Genomic DNA, 26,639 nt, shown 5'->3' with positions numbered 1-26,639 from the left:
ATTATAAAAATACATAAAATATAATACAGTGAATATATAGAATATAATCATATTATAGGGTATATATCATGTACATATATATATATCCCTAAACAAAATATTGTACGTAGCATGTTAACTTTATATGAAAAGCTTACATAATATTCTTTTGTGACTCACTTTTGTTGTCCAACAATATATTTGAGTTTCAGCCACGCAAATCTGAGTAGTGTTCACTTGTTTTCTATGTGCACAGTGTGTTTTGGGTATAACTATGCCACAATTCATTTATCCATTTTCCAAGTGACAGATCGTTAGGTTACTTCAAATGTTTAGCTATTACAGATGCTGCTGCTATGAGTGGTCTAGAACTTGTCTTCATCTGTGTAAGAGCTTCTCCAACTCTAAGGTTTTACCTTGGAGAGGCCTTTCTAGATGTTAGTGGTCATTTTACAGTGTCATAATTTTATCTATCTATCTTTTACCTTTTTACTTTACCACCTTTAATACCTTTAATTATTTCTACAGAGAAAATAAAATTTCACTCCAAAGGAGCAACTACTTTTCTCTCCCTTCTTCTCCCCAGTAATATAACAGACAACTCCCAGTCTCAACTTGAAAGGCCCCTTGAGCTTAAGAACTGCTTTCTGGGTGAGAGTGGTAGCCCTGCATTTAAGGTCAAGATCATCTGAGAACACATGAGTATCAAATTAGAGTTTTCACAAGAGTACAGTGAAGTAGGGCTAAGAGCTCATTCTTCTGACCTTCATCCTTCACAATCCTGAAGATACCTTCCTATAACACAGATCCTCCTCAAAACCCTTGAAAGGGCTTCAAAGTCAAACTTTCTCCCACTTCCTGACCTTCCTCTGCCTTTCCATCCTTATGTTCTCTTAACGAAGTACACACATCCCACACTCTAGCCATACACTGAGAATTCCCTTTCTCTCACTCCATCTCTACCAGCCAGCAAAGTCTTGCTCATCTTTCAACATCTTGGGCAAATGGCTCCTTTAAACTCTTCCAGACTTTCTTTATTGGAATTAACCCTTCTCTTCTTTGCATCACCACAGATAGAACTTTGAGGAAAAAAAAAAAAAAAAAAAACCCCAGCATATAAAGCAGTTTTCATTGTCTAGTTTTTACAGTACTGCTCTAACCTTCCTTATAATTCTATAAAGTACTTGAGGCCAAAGGCTTTCTCTTAAATCTTCATTGTCCCTAAAATGACCATCACAATATATTAGACAAGTTCAATTTTAGGGAGAAATATGCTGAACAGTTCTTAACATTAGTACTTTTCATATGAGTTATGTTTACATTTCCCAAGGATATTCCTAACATGGAAACCATGTCTTGTATCATCCAGGCATTTAGAAATGGAGAAAGAAATAATTAAAAAGGGACCCCATATAAAAAGGAATTCTGTATTTTAGAGTCCAAACACTTAAACAGGGAGGATAAGATTTGGGCTAACATATCGCAAAGAACAACTTAGGGATAAAACAACAGGAAAACAAAGATAACATGTGAAGACGTACCGAATATCAAAATGCATTACTTATTTTAAAAAACCAACAAATAAAGAAATAAAACAAAACTCAAGAAATGGTAACCAATTACCTGCATGAGCAGAGAGAGGTGAGTGTGGTCGAGGCAATGCTGTTGATTGCCCATTGCCTATTAAGCTTTTCCGGTTGCTTGTTCGGCAACTATCAAAAAGAAAGAAAAAACAAAGTTTAAAAAGAATATAGCATCAATAATGTTCAAGCATGTTCCAGGTAGACATGGACCAGGTTGAGCAGCCTATCTGCTCATGTTATTGTTAAAATTATTACAATTATGCATTCACTAATATTTGAGGGGTGGCTGCCTCTAGAATATTAGAAAATATAATGTATTCATATAGCACAACACCATCAATATTCCTCACCACCAGTGGAGCAATAATCAAATGCCTTCTTCCAGCGCTTGACTGCAAATATGTAATATGCCATACACACAAGTGATAAATTAAGGATTCAAATCAGCAAACCACAGGTAGCATCTTTGTTGACACAAAATTTCTAATACAAAATTACATGCAATGAAGCACAATGACATTAATCTTATAATGATGCACTAATTAAAAATCTAATTATTTAGACAAATTTCTTATTTGTGTCTTTTGTCAGTAGAATAGCTGATGGCTAAGATAAATGTATCTTACCACTCATTCATTTTTCATCTTGTATATGGCATTCACAAATTCTTTATTAAGGTAAATGTTCTGGAATCATAAAATCAGATCCCAGTGTATTAAAATAATAGTGATGGTCCTCTTTCACAAGCATGCTACCTACTGGTTTTATCCTGAGTACCCAGAGCATAGAAATAAATTACTACACATGGGCACAGGGCAACAATTTGTTCCTGTTTCTGCTAGTAGGAAGTTATAAAATGGCTAATTTGATTTTAAAGTAACTTTCACAAGCCTTAAAGAATAAGATAAATACAAAACTGGCGGATGGGTGAAGTGGATATTATCTTATTTTCATTTGCTTTTCTTCAAAATAGACTGGCACTTCATTCTCTATTAGCAATACAGTAGTCAGAGCAGGGTAATAAAACCCAGCAAGTTACCTCATTTAATTCACCTATAACAAGGCTCAGGGCTCTGTGCTTCTATCCTTCTACACTATGCTGCCCTCAACCACCATTAGGAGTTTATTGCAATGCCTTCTTAGTGCAGGACAGACCTCTGTTTTACCAGATTCCTGAAACAAGAATTTTCACTGGACTTCTAATTTAGGTACAGTGAGATAACATTTCTAAATATTCAAATAATACATTTCAAAAACAAACCCAATTTCTTTCAGCAATACAGACTTGGGAGTTATCTTCTCTTAGATGTTTGCTGCTTATTATCATTTGTCAACAGTCCCATGTTTATAATTTCTTAAGGTCAGGCTGCATCACTTTATTTTCCTTAGTGCAGCAATCAGCATCCCCTAGTATTATCTGTGAGTTTAATTAAGATCATGTTTACTCAGCCTTAAAACAGTTGTTAATAAGAATAGACTTTTGATATTTAATTATGAAGGTGGGTTGGATATTATCAACTCATCTATCAAGAAATGTATGTATTCAACCTATTAACTTCACAATCATTAAATCAGACAGTCTGATTGGTTTTAAAAGATACTGTATAATGTATTCAGTGTTAATTCAAATTAATGTCTCCTTTCATTCCAATACAGAAATATTAAATATATTAACTTGCTGATGTTAATAGAAGAAATTATAAATGACAGATTTATGTCCCGGAAATGTCAGCAAACTTCTTTCAACAAATTAACTGAAATTCAGGTTATTATAAAAATGGCTACATTTTTTCATGTTTAGCATTTGATCTACATCATGCATAAAGATCTTTTCAACATATTTATTGTTTATATGTATAAATAAAATTCATAAGAAATGTGTGTCAATGTAAATAATCTAATGAATATCTTAACTAGGTATATCAGTGAAATATGCTGATATACTTAAAACTAAATTTAGAAAATGTTATTTAAGAAAAACTTAAAAAATTTCTAAGAAACGAACACTACCATACGTACTAAGGTACATACACTACCACAACAGGCAAAACAGTGAACAATTTAGATTTTTTAAAAAATGAAAACATGAACAACAAACTGTCACAATTGCATTAGTTATTTAAAGTCTATCAAAAAGGGGTAGAAAAGTGATTTCAAAAATGTGATTAAAAAAAAATCAAAAAGAAATGTCTAAATAAAACCCCCAAATAAAATATACTTGTTTGGTCAATATACAAACAGATTTACATTACAGTCATCCTGGGTGCGTCTACTCCTCTATACAGATTTCTAATCTTTATAAATAGATGATTCATTATGAATGCAATGTAGAGTGAAAGAAAACAGGCTACTTCATCTATGAATACATGAGCAAGTTAAGAGAAGTTAAAAACAAATTACCTCAGAATTTGAACAGTGTACCATATTTAAGGTATGGGTAGTATGTTACACAAAACAAATTATCGAACGTATATCTTATTGACAAATGCCATGAATAATCAAGGCATAATTCATCACTGAAAGTGTCTCCTCTCATCTTTTTTCCTTTCAACATGAAGCTAAAGATGATATTAAAATTACAACAGACTTGGAACTTTCTGGAATCTCTCTCAACAATGAAATAGAAAACTTTTAAACATCAAATGATCCCAAAGTAGCAAAGCCAGTGTCTATATAATATAGGCTGATATATTTCCATATGTACATGAAATAAATCTCTATACTTATGAAATGGGGTCTTAGCCTTATGAATGAATTTGTTGCTAAAATCTTCAAGGGTAGAGGGACACTTAACACTGCATTTCCTTCCCAAATACCTATATCTTGATATATATATCTAAATACTTTTAAAATCCTAGGACCCTACTGAGATATTCTGTAGAAAACCTTTGCAGGGTACAGGAAGGAAGGGTCATCCAATCTCAGTATTACCTGCTTCTGGGATATCTGACAGTCACCTAATCTTATTACTCTAAGTACCTGATTCCCAATAAATGAATTAAAATCTGCACTTAACCCCAACAGTAAGAAAACTTCAAGTGGGTTAGAACTGCATCTGCCACCTAGGTTGCCACAGCACCTGGCAATGCCCACATTAATAATAACATTGGTGCAAAATGCTGAGCTGACCTCTGTCCTCCAGGTATCACACACTTTCCTGCCCATGAAAGCAAAAGTTTATGGCACCTGCACGTCAGGCAGTCTCTCCAGGTGTTCATGGCCACACCTACTCATTTAATCCATTAAATGATAAAACAGTGGAAACATCTCCACTCAGGCAAATTAAAGGCTCCTTCCTTTTCACCAGAACAACTAAATCAATTCTGCCTTGCTTTTTTTCTTCAAGCAAAGTCACCCAAGGGAAAAACAGGTGATGTCCGACCAGATTAAACATGAATACTACTTCTCCTGTAGCAGAAATCTCTTCTTTATAATTCACCCTTATCTAAGCATTTGAGCTTGTAAAGAGTTATCTCCAGTTTTCATCCTCAGGGATACAGGGACATGACCGCAAAAATGAAACTAAACTTATGAACTCAAATTGCAGCTATTCCATCCCCAAATGTATTCTTTTGACTTCATTTTTCAACAGCTAGAAGCCATTCACCATGCCCATGCTCCGATCTGAAAGACCAACATGAGACTAACCACTTCCCACAAAGTACCCTCTCTCAGTTATCCAGTTGAAGCAGCACATGGTAAAACTTACTTTCCTGTGGATAAGTTGCACAGTTTGTTCTCTGAATTTGGAAGGTGACAACTATTGTTCTATTAACACAATGGCACAGAGTCACTACTTGCAAATTCAGAATTTAGGCTGAGAAGACAGTCATATAACAACTTGAGACAATGGCATAAACAATGGATTAGGCCAGGAGCTGATGATCACAAGTAAGCATTTATTTTTACTTCATTTATCTGGTACCTCCTTGGGAAGTTCCTCCTAGGGGCAACTATGAGGCACAGAAAGATAACTTAGACACAGAGCACAAGAAATGCACCTTGCTGACTACAGAATCTGAGAAGAATGGGAAGGGGAAACGATGTTCTGATGATAAGACCTTGAGGGAGAAGGACTGGCTGCCTCTGAGGGGCAGGAGGTGAGCAGGCATGGACAGAACACTGCGTGTAAGAATGTCACAGCTGAACGGGTGCTTGGGTGGAGATGCTTTGGAGTGACATGAGGTCACCACCAGGAAGTGTTTTATTTGTCTGCATGGTTTTTGCTCAGGCAGGTGAAATGAGGACTGAACAAGGCACCACACCTGCTCCCTGAGTTCACTATTACCATCACCAAAACAGTTTCACAAGGAGCTTCTCAATTTCTTAATTACTGCCAACAGCACCTCCCATTTGCTAGGAAGGTGAAGAGACAGGCCATGCATTTCATCATCTAAGTCAGGCCTGGCTCAGTGTGAGGGACAAAGAGGACTATGGGCTACTAAGCTGGAGGCAGGTGGGGAAGGAGGTGTATGTATTTTTGGTTCCAAGTACCCCATTCCATTTCTGCAGAAGTTGTCCTTATGCTCTGTGCTCCATTAGAAAGGCTTGGTGGGACCTGTAAAAGTTTCACACCTGGGTCTGCCACTTGTGTCCTGGCAGAAGAACCTGTTAGCCGTCCCCTACCAGGTCTCTAAAAGCTGTGAGGCCCGCCAGGCTGTGGCCTTTTCCAGTTACTCTGAGTAGTTGAAATCCAACTTAATTTTAAATTACATTCACTTTGAGACATAAATTCTGACCATTTCTGACCATGGCAAGAACAATGAAGAGAGGAAACCCCAACAGGCAGTGATTTTTACATTCACAGCTGACTTGAAAGGTCAACATTCAGTAAAACATAAGACTAACCACCATTGAGGGGCAGTAATAATATAGTGAATTGAGTAAGAGGGGCCCCGGTAATTCTGGAAAGCTAGAATTATTACTTTGTCCTGATGAAAATTTGATAAATTTGCACAGGAGACCAATCCTAGACCAAAGCTTTACTGTCCATGAACACCTGCTAACTATTTCCTCACACCTTAAGAGAAGATGAACATTTGAATATTTCTTAAAGAAGAAGCCTGAAGTGGAAGAAATAGGGCATGACCAGGAGGCAGAAGTTGTCTAGCTAATGTGGTAATGCTGCATAAATGTTATGAACTAAGCAGGTTTCTGTCTCCATTTCTTCACAATGAAGGGGCTGAAACAGATGAAATATTCATAAACTTACTTTTTTCGTCTCAAAAATTTTAATAAAATAGAAAAATAATCCAACAAATCCTACCACACTGGAACAAGCAACTGTATCATTTGTGCTATTTGTTTCCAATCTTTAAAAAAGATATAGAAACTAGAGAGAGAACAAAATGTACTCTCTGAAGTCCAAACCAATAACATATTCCAGTCCCCAAAAGGCAACTATTGAAAGAACTGGGGCTTGCAGCTTGCCCATTCATTCTTAGTATGGTAGTGTGTATATATATATATATATATATATATATATATATATATATATGCTATATGTACAACCACACTATATGTGTGTGCTTCCACTTTTCATTAGTAGTATCACATAACAGGAAAAACAGAGACTTGAAATTGTACAAAAGAAATTAACAGTTACCTTTTAGTGGCTTGTTGGGCTTTGTATAGTAGACGATCCCTGGAAATTATTTGATTCTGTAAAGGTATACACATTGTTTTTCTATTGACTAGGTGATTTAAAAACTCTGTAGAAGCTGAAGTTAAGTAGAAAACTGGCAGTACTGCAAATGATTCTCATCCATAATAATGTAAATGAACTTTATCTGGTGAAGATACAATTAATGTCCACCCCAAGGAAAGATGACCTCAAATATTTACTATCACTGCCCTATAAGATACTAATTTTGCATCTATGAGCAAATCTGTTTCATAATTCCTGACTATATATGTATATATATTCATATATGTCTGATTTAAAAAAATCTCTTTGAACCTGTTTTAATATGTTACTGCTGCCCTCACTGATACGTTAAACAAAATATTTGATACATGTTCACTTCATATTTGTATGACAGTCATGTTTTTGACTTTTGGATGAATTATACTTTTGGATGAATATCTACAGAATTAGATATTCTGTAACTTACTTTTTTTTTCACTCATTATGTTTTTGAGGTTTAACCATGGCAACGTAAATATGGGTCTAATTCATTATTCCTTTTTTAGATTATTCCTTTGAAGCAAATTTTAGGATTCCTAAATGCACTAAAATTATATATCATGGACATTTCTTTTTCCTCTTTGCAACATTAAAGACCTAGAACTCTGTGCATTTGACTGAAAAAGCTTTGAAAAATGTCTTTGATAAGAGGCTATATTTGAAAGAAAAATTATATCATGCAACATAAAGCAAATATTTCTTAAAACCTTTGGATACCTCTTCCCCACATCCTGCTTATTGCTGCTTCACCTGGATATCTCTATTTTCGCCTACATTCTGTTCTCTTCTCCCAGAAATAACTGTCTTTCTTATGTAAATCAGTCAACCCTTTCTTTCTAGGCATCTTCAAGTCTACATCACCACTTTTTCTGAATAACACAAGGCCACACCTAGTAGCTGGCTGGATAAGCACCATTCCTCCTTAGAAGGCAGCAGAGACAAACAACAAAGCTGTTCTCTGCCTTTGTCACACACCCTTTGCTACTAATGTGAAGTTAAGAAACTCGCTGGGATCATCTTCCCTATGGCCCATGAAATCAGAGCTCCTCCCAGGCTTTCATTAATTACTTCAATAAATTACTTTCTGAGTGCCTAAGATATGCTAGGCACTATTCTAAACAAACAAAAATCTCTGCTCTCAAGAGAGCTTACATTTTGGAGAGAAAAGCAGAAAATGGACATAACAAATTTGTAAAATCTGTGGTACATGAGATAGCGATGGAGGAAAAATAATGCACAAAGTAGGACAGAGAGTGCAGGGGTGGGAGTTCACAATTTCAAACAGGTGGTCAGGAAAGGCCTCACTAGGGAGGTGAGAGAGGATAAGACCAGAAAGCAAGGAAGTGAGCATTCAGCAAGAGCAGAGGCCCTGAGGCCAGAGTGTTCTAGGAGCAGCAGGCAGACCAGCATGGCAGGTGTGCAGAGAGCCAGGGAAGAGTGCCAGCAGAGGATGGTAGAGCCATGGCAGGAGGCAGGTCTGCAGCAGCCTGCAGGCCACAGTGCAGAGTCTGGTTTTTAGCCTGAGTGACAAGGGAAGCTGTTGGAAGGTTCTGAACATAACCTGACTTTTGTTTTTAGAGAATCATTCTGGCTGCTAGATTAAAAGGAGGAAGCAGGAGGACCAGTTAGAATGTCGAATTGATGTGCATCTTGAATGCACTCTTATCGCCTGTGGTTCTGCTTTCAAATATAGTATTTTACTGTAAAAATTAGTTTATATAAAAACAGCTCCAAAATTCAATGCAAGTGTTACATCAGTCTGTGCTCTTTTGTACAGCCTCAAAAAACTTGGAGAAATAGCAAGTGCTGATAACTGAGGTATCAGCCTGAGTGCCTCAGGCCTTTCCATATTTGTATCAATGTAATGATTCAGGTCATAGTGATCAGGGGGATGTAATTATTGACATTATTGGCCTGATACTTGAACTTAACTTTTCTATTAGGAGAAAAACTCTTCAAAGGCATTAATTATAATGGGAATGAATGGTTGCCTACACTGCTTTCACCTATGAACAAAAAAAAAATTTAGGCTAATTTCAACAGCTAGAGAAAGGGATAAGCTTTCAAAAATTCTGAAGAAAGTCAATAGGAAAATATATATTACCTTATATAGTACTTTCTGGAAATATATCTAATCCATTAAGATAAATCCACAGTGAGGTCTGGCCCAATTCTGTCTTCATAGAAGAAAAGAAAAACAGCTGAACATGTAGATATTAGAAAAGGCACTATCCAATATAACAAGTATTTCTGGAATGTCTATTCCCATGTACAAAGTACTGTGTGAGATAAGAAAATGAAGCTGTTTCAAAGTGTTTAAAGTATAAAAGGAGAGATAAGGCTGATTCACAGATAACTAGACTCTAAGGCAGAATCTGGAAAAGAGATACAACAAAAATTTGCTGCTGAAGTGTGAGATAAATTCCCATTCAGCTTTTAAACACATTTTCATAAACAATAAACACTAGAATTTTACAGAACGTACTATGCATTGCAGATTATCCATCCATTTCATAGGACTTCCCTAAATAATCTCGTAATTTCAGTGATCTGCCTGATGAAAATACAGTCACTTGTTGCTTAGCAGGGATACATTTGGAGAAATGCCTCGTTAGGCTATTTTGTCCTCGTGCAAACATCACAGAGCGCACTTATACAAACCTAGATGGTAGAGCCTACTGCACACTGAGGCTATACGGGATAGTCTATGGACCCCAGGCTACAAACCTGTATAGCATGTTACTGTACTGAACACTGGAGGCAACTGCAACACAATGGTATTTGTGTATTGAGAAAAGAAAAATAGCTCAGAGCAGTCTGAGCTACGTGAACTACGCAAAATGTATTAGGCCCAGAGAGACAGGAGGAGGGACTTCAGTCACATCCCCACCTTGCCTGGGGGACAATCGTTTAAAGGCATTTTGTTTCTGACTAGTTGCTTCACTCATTATCTTCACGTTCCTGGAATTTATGACAGAAATAACAATGTATACACAATAGCTTGTGTTATTTTAACATAAATTCTTGGTAAACAATTTAGGAACTACCTCTTCTTTTCCTTTAAAAATCTACCTGTAACTGCTGCTAATTGGAGTGTATATGCAGAGCAACTTGAATCTATGCTCAGGGTTGCAATCCTCAAACTTAGCCCCAATGAAACTCTCTACTTATCTTAATTTTGCCTTGGACTTTTCCTTTCAGGTTGACAGGATCTAAACATAGAGGTACAGTAAAAATATGGCATTACAATCATGTGGGACCACCTGTGTATATGCAGTCCTTCATATATGTGGTCTGTTGTTGACTGAAATGTTACACTGTGTATAAGTGTACATTTTTAGCAACTCATTTCTCCTGAGTTATTCTCCATTTCGTGGCTCTATTTCAAAGTTAGACATATCGGCATAGCTATTTCTCCATGGCTAACCTGGTGGGCTCTGATGTCATAGTATTAGCACGTGTCATTGGTGGCTGACATTCACCTTGTCATATTGCAGTAAACCTGGCAAGCACAGTATCACTTGGTGGTCACAACACATAACTTGGAATTGTACGTGAAGCTTACAACCTAGGAGTGGGCTACAAATTTTTTGAGAACAAGGATTATACTTTATGTAACACTGAATCCCTTTGGATACCCAGAAGAACATAGAAAAAAGATTAGTTGAATAGAAATACATTAAATACTTTTGCCTTCAAGAAGTTTATAATTTAACTTGGAGGACAAACATATAGTCCAACTTATAAGACTAAACTGATTTAAAATGACATAATATAGTCCAATACTACTGGATTGATCAAGGCAATGTACATAGCTAAGAAAACACAAAGAGCTGACGAAGTCTGTGGTGCTGGATGCATGGTACAAAACATCATACTGGAACAATCAACATACATATCATTCTGAATAAAACTGCAATGGGATCATCGGTCTAATTAAAAGAGGGAGCAAGACACAATGATCAAAGTCAAGTAGAAGCTGGATATAATGGGATTTGTATGGCTCACACCTGTAATCCCAACACTTTGGGTGGCCAAGGCAGGAGGGTTCATTGAGGCCAGGAGTCTGAAACCAGCTTGGTTAACATAGGGAAACCCCACTCTATAAAATATTTTAAAAAATAGCTAGGCATGGTGGTGTATGCCGTAGTCCCAACTACTCAGGTGGCTGAGGCTGGAGGATAACTTGAGCCTAGGAGTTTGAGATTGCAGTGAGCCATGATCACTCCACTGCATTCCAGCCTGGACAATAGAGCAAGACCCTAATTTAAAAAAAAAAAAAAAAAAAAAGCGGAGAGGAAGGAAGGATTTATAGTAGCAGAATAAATCCAAGTTTTTTAAATGTTAGAAGTAAAATTAATGTGAGAAGGGCCTATATCTCATTGCCTATTAATTGTTTAGTGCAATTTATCTGCAACATGAGTCATAAGAGATACCTAGTCTGCATGCCCACCCCAGGGATTCTAGGTCATCGGTGCAGGTCACGTATTTACAGGAAGGACCTCAGGGGCTGGGAGAGTCAATGATGGAGACGGCTTTTGGATTTCAGATTAGTACAACAGCCCAAAGATCAAAGACACACAATAAAGAGTGTTACCATTTGAGATGAAGATGGGAAGAGAGTACTGGAAAGGCCAGTAATTATCTCTAAGAGATAAAGGGCATGTGCTGTAACTTGGTAAACTTCTCCAAGGGCTGATGCTACCTAAAACATAGTATAAAGTCACTCAAAACTCACATGGCGTAATCTACCCTGCAAGGATAAAGAGCGGCTACGACCTGGGTGGCCCTACCTAGAGCTGGCTTATCAAAGTAGCAAAGTTGGGGGAAAGGTGGAGGTGGTGGAGCCAGTTTTATAACAGGGGGAAAGGTCAAATCAAATACCTATGAGACAGACATCCAAATGTTCAGCTGTCCATAGGTCAGTTATTATTAGGGACCAAAGAGAAGTCAAAAGACATACTGGGGAATTAAGAAAAGATACACAAAACACAAATTAATGGTTTTATAAACCTCTACTTTACAAGTGTGTGCTGGGGGTAGGGAAGATGTGTGTGACATAAACAAGTTGTTTTTTGTTTTTAACTTCCGTATTTTGTACTCAATATAAGTATATTAAATTCACAATTTGATATATTTTTCCAAGTAGCAGAAAAACCAAGTTCAAAGTCCTACTGTTAAAATTACTTTAATCAATTTAATTTAATGGCATTAGATTATTCTCAACTGGCCAGAGATAAGGAAGTAACTCTTAAAAAGACCTTAGACAGTGGTAGCAGTCCCAAGCCAGAGTTAATGCAATAACTTAAATCTAATGTTCCAATCTTCCTTTTTGGAAATAACACAGTAAAATTTTACTATTAACTTTTTTCTCCTGTACCTCATGTCCCACTTGCATTGCTTTTATGAAATGGTCATTGGCTTTAGAAAGCTTGATTGGGAAATGTCCTTATATCCAAAACTTATTTGAATATACACATAGCAACTAAATTATTATAATATAGTTTTACCCATTTCAGCCTTCTCTATACAGAAATTAAATCTCAGTTTAACTTGCTAACACTAGAACTATTTAATTTGGTGAATATATTTTGGTCTATAATTTAGCTACATAGCTAATCACTAACCAAAAAAATAAAGGGGTCTCTTCCTTCCTTCTGCTTCCGAGGACCCAAGGACCACTTCTTTTTGACCCACAAAAGGGAAGGGGGTTTACTTCCGTGACCACCAAATCTCCTTTTATGACACTCAACAGAAATTTATTTCAAGCCCAGAATGAACAGCATGACTATTTAACACCTCCCAGCTCTACAGCATTTGGCTTTTATATAGCAGTTTGGCATAACGTTCTGCCCACAAGTGAACTGTCCCTGATTTCATGTGCCTCCACAATCGGAACACAAACATACAAATATAAGAAACCGACACCAGAGCTCCACTTTGTTCTTTTTTGTGAGAAGTCATGTGGCAAAAAGCCACTGTCTTTCTGTTCAGCATGTTTTGTTGCTAGCTGCTCCTAATTCAGTATCTTGCAAAACGACATTCTGTTAATGACATGAATGTCAAAGCTGTGATAATGGGCAGAAGTAGAAGAAAATGTTTCCTAAATGGAGAAGCAACAGGAAAACTGCCAAATGGATATTAAAATTAGTTGTGTGTTTATCCCATACTTTAGTGCTTGGTCCCTACTATTTGTTTCTAACACGAAAAGGGAAGTAGTCTCTAAGGAGCGAAGAATAGCCCACCTTGGTGAAAAGCACGGAAGAAAAAAAAAAGAGGTCAAAGGAATGTTTTCCCTTAATTAACTTGACAGATGTCTTTTCTTTTCCTCATTTGCATCCACTAATGTTTTCTCAGTCATTCTCTCATTTTGCGAAGATGAAATTGGCCACAAGGAACCAATTCTGTTGCTAAAGACAGGAGGACTGGGGAATTACCAGAAGATGCTGGCCTTTAAGATGCTCAGTATTCAGTCTGGGTAATGAGTGTTCCTTGCTGTTGATATTTGTGGGGTAACAGAATTTTAGGTCTGGAAGACAATGAAGTGACTTGCCAACATAGCACCACCAATTAGTGGCAAACAGAGCCTAAGAAGGGAGGTTAAGTGGCTCCCACAACCAGGGTACATTGGAAGGTAGAAATCTGCATGAGCCATATGGATATACTTGACTACTTCTTATGTGAACATACAGTAACTCTGTTCTACAAAGGAAGAGACAGTTCTGTTTTAAATTAAATGGACTCAGTTTCTTAGGAGAATGCAGCCATGAAATACAAGGACTTGCCATTAGTAGATCTACTGTTGAATTCCAAACCCACTAAGCCTCAATTTATTGATCTGTAGAGCAGGGATAATAATATCAATAACCATGGCTAGGCACAGTGGCTCATGCCTGTAATCCCAGCACTTTGGGAGCTGAGGCAGGCAGATCACTTGAGGTCAGGAGTTTGAGACCAGCCTGGCCAACATGGCGAAACCTTGTCTATATTAAAAATACAAAAATTAGCTGGGTGTGGTGGCACATGCCTGTAATTCCAGCTAGTCAGGAGGCTGAGGCAGAAGGATTGCTTGAACCTGGGAGGCGGAGGTTGCAGTGAGCTGAGATCGCACCACTGCACTCCAGTCTGGGCGACAAAGCAAGACTCTGTCACAAAAAGCAAAAGAATATCAATGACCACAGAGGGCTATGTGGAGATTAACTGAGATAATTTATGTAAAGAAATTATCATAGTGCCTGGCACACAGCAAGTGCTTTACAAATCCTGGCCATCAAAATAATTCTAGAGTACTTGATGTTGTGGAAGAAAAAAGAACAAAACAAAATATTTGGTCTTTCTCCCTGGTATACATTCTCTCAGGCATATTTGTTTTCATACAAGAGGCTAGTTCTAGGGCAGCAAGGCTTCATGGTAAATGTAAACATTATCCTAGTTATAGAAAGAAGGTACCAGTAAGAAGTATAATTGGTGGGCTTTAGAAACACAGAAAAACAAAAGCTCCAGAACCACGAATTCAAAGTATCCACTCAAACACTGGCCAAGGGCTTCTAATTGTCAACATCAAGGTGGAGCAACATGCAAGGGACTGCACTCAACAGACTTCAGTGATTTGGAACAACTGTCAAAACCGCGCACATCAGCCCAATCTTGCTCTGCTACCATAGTCCCCAGACAACCTTCTGATTAGCTTCATGGAGAGGTCTGCCCAAAAGTGATTAAAAAAAACAAAAATAATAATAACTGCTAACATTGACAAAGCGTTTAACACACTCCAAGCAATGGTTTAATTTTCATGACAATCCTATAAGGTAGGACTTATTTTTATTCACATCTTTATAGATGTGAAAATTGAAGAACTGAGAAGTTCAGTAACTTGTCCAAGATCACAGAACTAGTAAGTGGGAGAACCGGGATCTAAACCCAGGCAGTCTGCCTTTGGAACCTGTGTTTTTAACAATCTTGCTAGACTGTCTACAAAGCAGAGAATAAGACCTTTGAAGGGCCTAGGCCCAATAATGATTATATGTACACTTATAAATTAATATCTCACCATTCTGTTCATACATAGAAATCACATGAGCTTGGTAACTAGGAATCCACACTTAAGAGATGGAGCTGGTACTTGGGATACCAACCAAACCAGACTTTTGAGTCTCTAGCATGAGGGTCAGGTACAAGAGATGGTTCAAGCTATGGAGCTTTACATCAGATTGTGAAGTTTTTCTGGAGGCAGTAAGTCTGACCCTGGTGGACAGACAGTCCAATATTACCAAGTGGGGCATGAGTTTTATCCCAGGATACACTTGTGTACAGATTTTTCAGGCTCATGGTAGACAGGTGGGATGTGGACACGATATAGACACTCCTTCCTCCACAGTGTATTCTCAAAGATCCATAGGTAGATGATCCAACGTACGAATTACCCATGTCAACCAGGCACTTCCTTCCTTATCCCTGCCCAAACCAACAGATCTAGCCAGACACAGCTCTCTGGAGAGAACTGTGTTTATGCATGTAGCAGATTTTTTTTTGTTCTATTGTTTTTTAGTGGATTTCAAAATCAAATCCATATTTCTGGATCATGCCTGTTTTTATATGACTTTTTTGGTTTCTTATTTCTAGATAACTCACTCTCAGTGTTCAAGAGAACCCAGAAATCAGATTTGTGATATGAAGCATCCTTGTACAGCACTGGCTTTGGGGAAAAGAAGAACTAATGCCCACATTGTAACATGCATCAGAAAGCAAATTTGGCCAGCAAATCAGAGTAAGATATACTGACTGCATTAGTGAGACAAGTTTATGTGTATATATATATATATATATATATACACACACACACACACACACATACACACATATATATATAAAATCTCAAAATAAAGCAAACTCAACAGTAAAAAATCTTATATTTACAAATCTTATAGCCTTGTAACTCCAAATTGTAGATTCTTCTGTTGCACTTAATCTTTCAAGATGTTATTCCTTTAGTCTGGTATCTTCCACCATTACTGTCCTCCAAGAACTCCCTAGACTCTAAGAAAGCAGACAGGAGAGGGATCTGTGTGTAGAAAGAGGTCTCACTAAATTGTGTGGATTAGATTAAAACTATGGCAGGAGATGGGATGAGACAGAGTGCTTCAGCTAATAAGGAAAAGTTTAACTGTGGTTTCAGTCACTTCCAGATCTCCTGCCTGCCTCTTATAGGTACGACCACTTGATTCTCACAGGTCCAGCCTTCTGTTTAATGAGAGGAACTCATTCGTCCCTAGCTTGAGATTTGGTCCGTAACAGTAAGTACTCCAGGCTCCAGGATAACACATCAATTCCTCCTCACCATATTCACCAGACACCCAACCTAAACTCATTCTGCATTCCCTGCAGTGACTCAGAGAGTTCCTGTTCATTGTGTCCCTGGATTCCTGCATATGAAAGCTGTGGCATCCCTGGCCTTCACATGGAAGCATTGCTAAGCAGAAATTCAATGGTATGTAGACAGATGGCACCCCACTGTGTCAACTTTCCATATTGAAAGGGATTGTGAATAATTCACCCACATGAAATTAAACTGCATATCAAGACCAGAATTAGGATGCCTCAACTTACTGAAAAGAAATCAGTGGTACTATGAAAGAAATAAACATGAACTCTTCTATATTTTACTTCCACTTATTATTTTTCTAAATAGACCCTAAATCCTACTGAAAGGGTAAAATACATCTGAAAACAACAATGCAGTTAAATCCATCTTGAAAATAAAACCTGTCGATAGCTACCAAGTGAGTCATTCCTTTGGCTTTGTGGTCATAACATATTTTCATTCAAGTATAATCATAAAATTGTGGAGCTCGTTTATATAAAAGAAACAGTGTTTTCTATGTCCTTAAATTAAAGATCTCTTTCCAGAGCCCTGGGTCTTCAGATACTAGCTTCAGTGACTATTTATTACAATAGGCTGCAATGTTTTCTGAACTCACAAAAGTATATGGTAAGGAGCAAAAACACATTGTACTATTAGCTTGCCTCATGGACAGTACACCAAAAATTTGATGCTGTGTATTTCAAATAAGAAATCATTTTCATTTTAAAAAAAAATCACATGAGCACCTATTTTTGTATCTAAATGTGTCAATATTTTCAAATAATGTATAAGAAGGGAGATGAGTGGTAAGCATGAGGTTATGCTGTCTTTCTACAAATTGAAGACTAGACACTTGGTGATAAACAGTTTCATAGGACAAAGTTAACTTCCACTCCACTCCATCAACACCATCATCCATTTGGTTTTCTTGTTTTAAGATAACTTGTTTTTCTGATGTGTAAGTAGCCATGTTACTCCACCAAAAATCCCCCAACAGTTTTTAGAGTATCTTGCCCCAGGCAGAGGACTGGTACCAGGGCTCAAGACAAGTGCTTACAAGGAGTTTGTAATCAGGAAATCTAGGGAGGGTGACTTTTCCTTGCATTATTAAATAGATCCATTGTTCAGTTAAGTGACTTTGTATAACTGGGAGGACAAAAATAAGTAACAAGAATCAGTCTACCTAAGATTTGACAAAAGCTGTGTTAAAAAAAAAAAAAAAAAAAGAGAAACTAAAGGCAAAAATAAAGATAAAGCAGCATATAAAATCATCTAAACTAGAACTGCAATTGTTAGAGAAAGATTTCAATAGCCAGGTACACAAAGTGTTCCTGTCTTAGGTTTAGGCGTTTTCTGAAATAAATGCTGTAGAAAGAGAAGATATTCGATAAAGAAGCAAATTTCTTTTTATCATTAAGAAATATGAAAAAGGTGGATGGAAGAGGTCTCTAGGAAGATTATTTAATGTGTCCATAATATATTGTTAAACAAAACATAATTCCACTTATGAAATTTTTTTTTGGATTATTGTATCACAGCAAACACCAGAAGAACCAACAATAAATGTTTGTGCTCCAGTTTTAAAAAAGAAAAAAAAATCCCTGGGCAATGAGTCTAGCATCATAGTTAGAAAGAATTAATAATATATTAATTATAAATGATAACTCTATCTCCCAAATTCTCCTGGCTCTTGTTGTCAAAGCCTTGCTTCAGAGATGGGTCATTTTTCAACCATTAAAACTTCCTCTTAGAGAAAGAACATTGATTAGTTTTCTACTCTCTCTTCTAAGAGATGATTTTACCTCAAAAAGATTAATCTCTAGCTCATCCAGGAGAAAGAGTTAATCAATTTGTATAGAAATGAAGAAAACTGCTTCCCTGATCTTTTTAAAATGTTTTATTAAAAATTGATAAGATCCAGGAATAGAAAAAGGGTTGACAACGTTTCTTAGGATAGCTTATTTTTTGCTTCTTCTGTCCTCCAAATGCTTTTTATGTACTAAATGAGCTATGTATAATACTCTACTCCACAATACAGATCTAGTTCTGTCTGAGTCACACCAGCCTAAAATCAAATGATGACAAAGTCTAGAGGGAAAAGAGGGCATTTCAAAAGAGAACAAGGACTAAGCCTGACACAGAACAGGCTTGCCCTCCAAGAACTGAGAAGCTGGAACCCTCAACAATATCTCTCTGCTTAGCCACTAACTTTTTCGTTTCTTCTTTTCATTTTATGGAGATGGGGTCTTGCTATGTTGCCTGGATGGTCTTGAACACCTGGGCTCAAGTGATTCTCCTACCTCAGCCTCCCAAAATTCTGGGATTACAAGCTTGAGCCACTGCACCCGACCTTTCCTTTTTACTGAAGACCACTCAACAACCACCATGGAATTAACAGCCTCTTTTATGTGGCAGGTTTTTGTTTCTAATCAAGCCAATTAACAACTAATCTCCCCTATACATACATCCCTTTTTGGCCTTTTTCTGGGATGACAATGAACAAAAGACAGTGTAGGACAAATGATTAGTCTCTTTCTCCTAAAAACCCTGAATAAAATGTAGTCAAGATATACTATAACCACAAGATGGGATTACTCCAAAAATGCTTACAAAGACATAGGAGAAAATATATAGCATCCAAAGGCTGATATTAAACATCAGTCTCTGTATCCGTGAGTCATGCATTCATGGATTCAAACAAATTCAGACAGAAAATACTTGGTGAAAAAAACTGCATCTGTACTGAACACATACAATTTTTTTCTTGTCATTATTCCCTACACAATACAGTATAAGATCTATTTACACAGTATTTACATTGTATTAGGTGTTATAGGAACCCTACAGATGATTTAAAGTATATAGGAGGATATGGGTAGGTTATACGCAAATACTATGCCATCTTATATCAGATTTTGAACATCCTCAGATTTTGGTTTCCAAGGGAGGTCCTGGAACCAACTCCTCGGGACACTGAGGGACTACTGCATAGAGAATGCAAAGAGGATGAATAGGAAGAAAATGTACATAAATCATGATAGTGATTACTTCTCAGTGGCAGGAATATGGGAGTATGAATGTATGTATGCTTGTGCTCTAGTTTTCAAAAATTTTTAATCATGAATATTTTAACCTCTTAACCTGGAAAATGTGAGTTTTATAAAGAAAAGCCAATGTCCTTTTAAATATTGCTAGCCACAATTTCTAAGCAGAAAGGCAGAAGCTAGAGAGGGTGGGCAATAGGTCCTGCAACAGGATACTTTATTGAGATATTAATTTGTGGCATTCTTTCTGCAGGAAGAGAATGAAAAGCATTTATTCCTTCCTCTATACCAAGTCTTTGTATTCAGAGTCTGGCCTCCTGGGCCTTAAAGGGTATTTAATGCGTTTTGGTCCCAGGAAAGGGAGTGGATATTGGGAGGCATGCTAAAAGCAAGTCCCAACCCAGGCTCTTTCCTGAGACATTCCCACAGGGAGTGCAATGGGTAAGCTTCTCAAGCCTAGAGGGGTCTGCTTTCCTGAGACTGGGGTAGGGAATGAGGGAGGCAGTGGTGTCTGGCCTCCCCACAGCATTTACATTGTATTAGGTGTTATAAGTACCCTAGATACGATTTAAATGCAGTAGTGTCTGATCATGTAGCTAACCATGTGAGTAACGAAGACCTGTTACTCCTTTCCACTGAAGGACTCCAAGTGGTGGAAGATGACAGGCTCCATGGTGGGCATTGTGTGGCTGGGGGATAGAGGTAAGCAACACACAGTGAAGAAAGGAAGCCAGGCTTACTTTGTAAGTGCCAATTACAGATGTTCCTGCCCACTACGGGCATCAAAGAGGACCACATCCCAGCTTAAAACAGGCAACATCACTCCATGTGGGCTCGGACAATAAGTAACTGATGAGTAGGAAGTGATTCCTGGTTTCTGTGTCACTTGACCACATCATAAAGGCTACATCAAGCAGCTACAGTAGAAAACTTGACATAGTAGATCCCGCTTGCTTGAGAAGTACCAGCCAGCCCTAACTTACTCAACGACAACCCAGAATACCAGCAAACTGTCTTTCTCAGGAAATTATCAATATACTGTATGCCATTTTTTTTTAGCCAAAGTCTATTCCTCCTCAGAACCTGACTTAAAACGTGAAAACAAAAACAAAGCACAGAATGCTGACTGTACAGTTTGCTAATGAAAGGAATTGTTTGCACCCCTTAAATTGCAATCCAATGGCTGTTCCTTGAGTAGTCACAGCAATGCTGATCAAAGCCAAGCCAAGCCAGGCCCATTCTAATAGTTATTGATGATGTGGGAAAGACACAGCCAGACTTTGGCAGGTTTGGTGAACTTCAGAAATAGCAAAGCCAAAAGAAAAAGGATTCCTTTACTTAAAATGCAAAAAACAGAAACAGAACTTGAGTTGAAGAGGTTTGAAAAAAAACACAACTTGAGTTGCAGAGATTTGAAAGTGAATGCAGGTTGTCTCTATGTCTCTATGGTTCACTCTAAACCAGCAGTCCTATAGGGGAACTTTCTTTTTGGTTTATAAATTAACCCTCTGAGTTACAGGGGTGCACTCATCAATGAAGATACTGTCATTTTAGAAAATCCACAGAGCACACAATTTTTATAGTGCTAGACATAAACAGCTACTCTAAAATAATAAAGAACTCCACAGACGTCATCTTTTCCCAGCTTTTATTGTTAAATATATTCACTCCTTTTGGAGCTTTAATTACTGAATTTATATTTGGGCAGTGATTATCATATTGCATTGGAATATAAACTGTCTCACATCCAATTTGCAGAAAACTTACAAAGTCAAAGCTGCAATGCCAAATCTAACTAGAATCACACTGTCACTTGTTAAAGCTTAAAGCTCACAGTCCTGGGGTTAGTGAGATGGACTGAATTATCTGTTAGTGCAGTGTCTGACATTTCAGGAAGGTCACCTGACTCTCGCTATTGAACTTCTGGCTAGAGAACTGATGGAGCAAACACATAAGTTAGGAATCTAGCACCAGAGAGAATGAAGGGATGTTGTGGGTTTGAAATCATTCTTACGTAACCCCTACCCCATCTCTACCCAGCCTAAAGAGGCCCACAAGTATCACCTGACATGGATCCCGTCCATTTCCTTCTTGAGCCCTTTCCATATAGGTTGCAGAAATGCCATGCTTTTGTGGTGACAAAGAGCATTTCTATTATGTCAGGAGTTCAGGGTCCAGGTGGCTTTCAGCACCTTACATAAAGGCAGCTTAGCAGAAAACATCTGAATAAGCTCTAAGGAAGAATTACAAACTTTCTAGGTGTGGCTTGTGATGACACCACAACAAAAGACAGAAGCCTTTTAGGCAAGTTGTTTAAATGGATAGACTGTACAAAGCTAGATGAGACATTTTGTATTTAAGTCACCGGCCAACTGGTTTGTGCTCTAATCTCTTATTTGAAATGTGGTCTGCTGTAAAGAGTAAGCTGCTGTGAAGGGCTTCTTTCATTCAAGACCAAATAGATAAACAGGGTTACAAATCTAAAATGAAATAAAATAAGAGTTAAAAAATCTATTCTCATACTTCATTGTTTACATCCATCTGCAGATGGATGGCATATGTAGATGCGGATTCACAATGCCATATTATTTGACAATAAACTGATACTTTTCTTTGAAACCTAAACTTATTTTGCTTATCACTGAATGTGGTTACAAAAGCCAGGATAAAGGTGGCAATGGTAAAGAGAAACAAACAAACAAACAAACAAACAAAACCCACAGGCAGACTGTCTTCTCACGGGAGAGTCAAAGTTAATCAGCTTATCATATAACGAAATCTAGATCACCGTAATGTAACAAAATTCATAGGGCACCACACATCACTGCTTTAGCATTGTAACTGTTGCACTAATGTAAACTAACACTCAGCTACTTCTGAATCTGCTGCTTCATTTATGACTTTGACCAGGAGTTTCTGTTCCTTGGCCAAAAAACACAGAATATTTTTTAGAATATAAATCCTGCCTATGCCTATGTTGCAATATACTATGCCAAACTAGCTCAGCTTGACTGCTTTTTTTTTTTAATCTGTGTAGTTTCTTCAAAAAGGAGAAGTATCTGTAACAATCTGAAAAAAAAAAAGCCACACACACACACACACACACACACACACACAGAAATGAAAACCCAAAAAAGTAATCCTTACAACTCGATCAGTTAGCTGAGAGAAAAAATTCACTGTTATTTTCATGTTAATAGCTGCCACTTTTTAAAAAGTGTTACCAAGTCAGCAAGAGTGTTTTTCTTTTTTTTTTTTTTTTTAAGGGTTAGATGCTCACAGTAAGAAATAATTAACTGCCAAGAATGAGATGGGTTTCCAAAGGAATACCATTCTCCTCATCAAATACTAGTTTCTATTTATTTTAAATATGACCATTCATTCTTAATCTGAAAGTCTTTGTAAGCATGGTTAGAACAGGGCAAAAAGTATTTATATATGATTCTACAACATAAAATAATTATCTTAATGTTGGATTGAAATTCACCTGTATACGTATAAATACGGTACCTCACTTTTCATAGTTTGCTCTCTGTACAATATTGGACATGAAATAAACGGCAATAGGTCTGAGCTACTAGATGTTATTTGTAGTTACTATGAGTGTGTGTATTTCTGCTTAAAATATAGATACACATCATTTTCTTTTTCAAGGGTTTTGAATTCTGTTGTTCTCAATAATCTTCTCATCATTTACCTAAAAGTCTATGTAAATAACCATTGTACATACTGACACATGTGACCATATGAAATAGGTAAACCCACTGATCCAGACAGACCAGACTATGCTGCTGAAAAATCATCAAGTCAGGTAAGAAGTAACCCTTATTTTGTTCTTGATGTAAAATAATTCGGCCCTCCCCCAAAATAAAAATGGCATTTAAAACTGGTCTTATTTATTCTAACATGATACCTTATAGCTCTCCTACTAGGCACTGCAGACAAGCATATATCTTGTTCTTTCTGTGACCCTAATGCAATACCTGGCACAGAGGCATGCTTAATTAAACCTTGCTGAATAAATGAATATTTTGAAAAAATAAGCCAATAAAAATGAGAAAAGATAAATTTTGCTGAAAACGTGGGTGGAGAAGTTTAGTCATAATAAAACCTAACCTTTCTTAAATCTCCCCCTTCTTAAATTAGTGGAAGTTTCCATTTCACAGTTTCTCCTAAAGATCCTAGAATCTTCATTAGAAAGCAGAGATTGTGGGTCAGGCTGTGCTGAGAGGTAACAAAGTCAGATTTTTTCACTGGCCTCCAGAAGCTCAATCTAAAATGGATTACAGGTACAGCAGGATAATTCACAGAAAGATTTAAGCAACTGCAAACATTCTGAAAGAATCTATAGGTTAAATGAGTTAAAGCAGCCATGGAGCAAGAGTTTTTGGAAGGGGGGCAGATTGCTTTTGACAAATAAGCACCCCTTCAACGCAAAGTGACAGAAGTAGGTCACGATGAGTAACTGAATTTTCCACTGACTCATTTCCACATATATCAGAGGCAGTAAAGGACACCAGTGATCTAGTTCTCCACCTGTAAGAGCTGTACAAATTAGTTCTCTCACAAAAGAAGGTGGAATAAAAACTGACCCAGCAGGGAGAACTGCCATTCTGCTAGGCAGTAAGGTCAACAGGCCTGACAGGAATATTCACTTCAGAGAAGTCCCCCGTCTTTAGAAACTCTAACAATTTAGATTGTAGGGATATGGGAGCAAGATGATTCCTGCTCTTTCTCCCGCTAACAGATCAGCACAATCAGGTTTAATGGTGTTAAACCAATTAACATGTATTTTACAAATCTTCACTAAGTCTGCACGCAGTTTTTCAGTGTTTAACTTTGAACGCAAATAACCTCTACTTTAAGTGTGATAGGGAAAAATTTTGCAAATCATTTCTAAATACAAATTCATTTATTTTAGTGCAAATGGAGCATACCACTGTAAATGTCAAATAGTCACCATCCATTATGATAATAGAGACCAGCCAATCTTTCCAACTTATTCAAAGTTCACTACATGAATGATCCAAGCCCTCAGTCCCCAGACAGAACTTAAAGTATGTCCTTATTAAAAAATTCAAGGGCAATAAATCAGGCTAAAAAGGCGACAAGAGACGACCCTCCTCTGCCATCAACTCTGGGAAATGCCCAGGGCTTTCTGCTGGACTAGCCAGGGAGCTGACAGATTCTCTGTATCTATGCAGAGGACAGCAGCAAAGGGTAGCAATTTAAAGACTGATAATCTCCCCCCACCAGGAACTGATATTAATCTATTTAATAAACGCATACATTTTAGTCTAGTCAGAGATCATCCACAGATGAAAGTAAATGCTTTCTTTCACATAGGAAAAAAATATCCTATGTGGAAGTGTTATCCCCAATAGACACCAATTTTACTTTTTACAGGACAGTTAATGAGTTAGGCAGCATTATCCACACTTTAAACAAAAGTAGTCAAATTCTAGCAAGTTCTGGAATACCAGCTAAAGCTACAGGAAAAAAATTTCACCGTAACAGTTAATTGGCATAGAATCAACACCCATGACCTTGGCCTCTTTAGCACAATGTTCTATTGAACTAAAATACTAAATAAAAACATAGCAATTGAGATACCCAAGGCTTTATAAAAGGAGACATTGTAAGAGAGTGACACAAACACCCAAGATAAAAAAAGTGCTGAGGTACAGAACACTTAGAAGACGTTAGGTGTTCCAAATATACAATGTTTGTATGGTTTTAATGTTTTAAACTAAATTCCCTTGAAACTACAAAACAGAATGGAAGGGCTTAAAACCACAACCTCATTACTAATACAAAACAGATCTTATTCTAAATATCACTCCCTTGGGACTCTGACCAATTTGCCCCAGGCCTGCTCTGGAATGGTGATGTACAGAAATGAAAAGGTATTTATTTTCTGAGTTAAAATGTCACTCAGATGATCTATTTTTGCCACCAGTGCTATGGTTATCTCTTCAAAACCAAAATGATGATTATGTCATTTTACCACAGCTATCTAATAAACATCAGATGGTCATCTCAGAGCTCTCATTCAGTGCTAACCTGGTTCAAGCCAAAGTTTAAAAAGAAAACAACCCTAAACCATCAAATATTGCTTGTAACACTGTAAAACAAACGAGATACAGAATAGAGGTATCACACCATGCTATTACTAAATTAACTATAGAGCCTTTATGTTGTATTGCCCTGAGAAATGATTTGTTAAATAAAAACCTATAAGGATGTGAATGACCCATATGTATACAAAATATTTAGATAATAAAAATACACATTTAATTTGAAATTTGGTTTTACAATTTCCTAGATGCTCCTAAATATATATAACACTTAACAAGGAATCATGTGAAATACTAGTAAATTTCAACCTTAAACATACATTTTTATTTAATTGAAAAAATTTCATTAAACAAAATTTAAGTATATAATTTAGAGAAATTCAAATGTATAAAAATAATATATAAGTCTTAGTTTCAGAAAAATTAGGATTAACTTCATACAAACTCATAAACAGGACAAACTTTTCAAGTCCACAGCAATTTCAATAATGTTAATATCAAATTATAAAGTCAACAGCAATGAATTTATATTTTCCTTTCTCCTTTTTCACATGAGGGAATGTACTTTCCTTCTAAAACTCCTACTATTCCGTCCACCTCACTTTTATTCTTTATCGATACCGAAATCATGCTGCCAATAAAGGTTTTCTAAGTAGCAAACACTTTTTGTTCTTATCAAAAAATGAACAAACAAAACCCAACAATCAAAAAACACCATCACCTTGCCATAGAATTTTGCAACCCCAATTTCCTGCTCAATTTCTTTCAAACCTCTCCAGCCTCATTTCCTTTTTCTTAGAGATGAAATAACACAGAATGGTGAGGTCCCTCAATATACTTAACTAAAAGAAACATGCTAGCAGTTTGATGACATTTCAGTAGGTAACTGCTCCTCCTACAAAGATGTTT

General features: G+C 37.0%; 1 protein-coding gene across 18 annotated transcripts in view; it reads right to left on the bottom strand.

Moving 5' to 3' along the window:
* Positions 1-26,639, bottom strand: part of MAST4 (microtubule associated serine/threonine kinase family member 4) — a 569,328-nt gene that overhangs the window by 113,863 nt on the left and 428,826 nt on the right. For 17 of the 18 annotated variants that reach the window (XM_054556424.2, XM_054556425.2, XM_054556427.2 and 14 more), the window contains one exon: positions 1,603-1,691. In XM_054556424.2, coding sequence (XP_054412399.2) covers positions 1,603-1,691 — 89 coding nt within the window. Of the gene's footprint in view, positions 1-1,602; positions 1,692-7,167; positions 7,419-26,639 lie in introns of those variants that run through there. The other variant, XM_063724128.1, reaches the window with a different exon arrangement.

The sequence above is a fragment of the Pongo abelii genome, chromosome 4 (assembly GCF_028885655.2).
Source record: "Pongo abelii isolate AG06213 chromosome 4, NHGRI_mPonAbe1-v2.0_pri, whole genome shotgun sequence".
NCBI lineage: Eukaryota > Metazoa > Chordata > Mammalia > Primates > Hominidae > Pongo > Pongo abelii.
The sequence above is the reverse complement of the archived record's forward strand: the minus strand, read 5'-3'. Positions and strand labels throughout refer to the sequence as shown.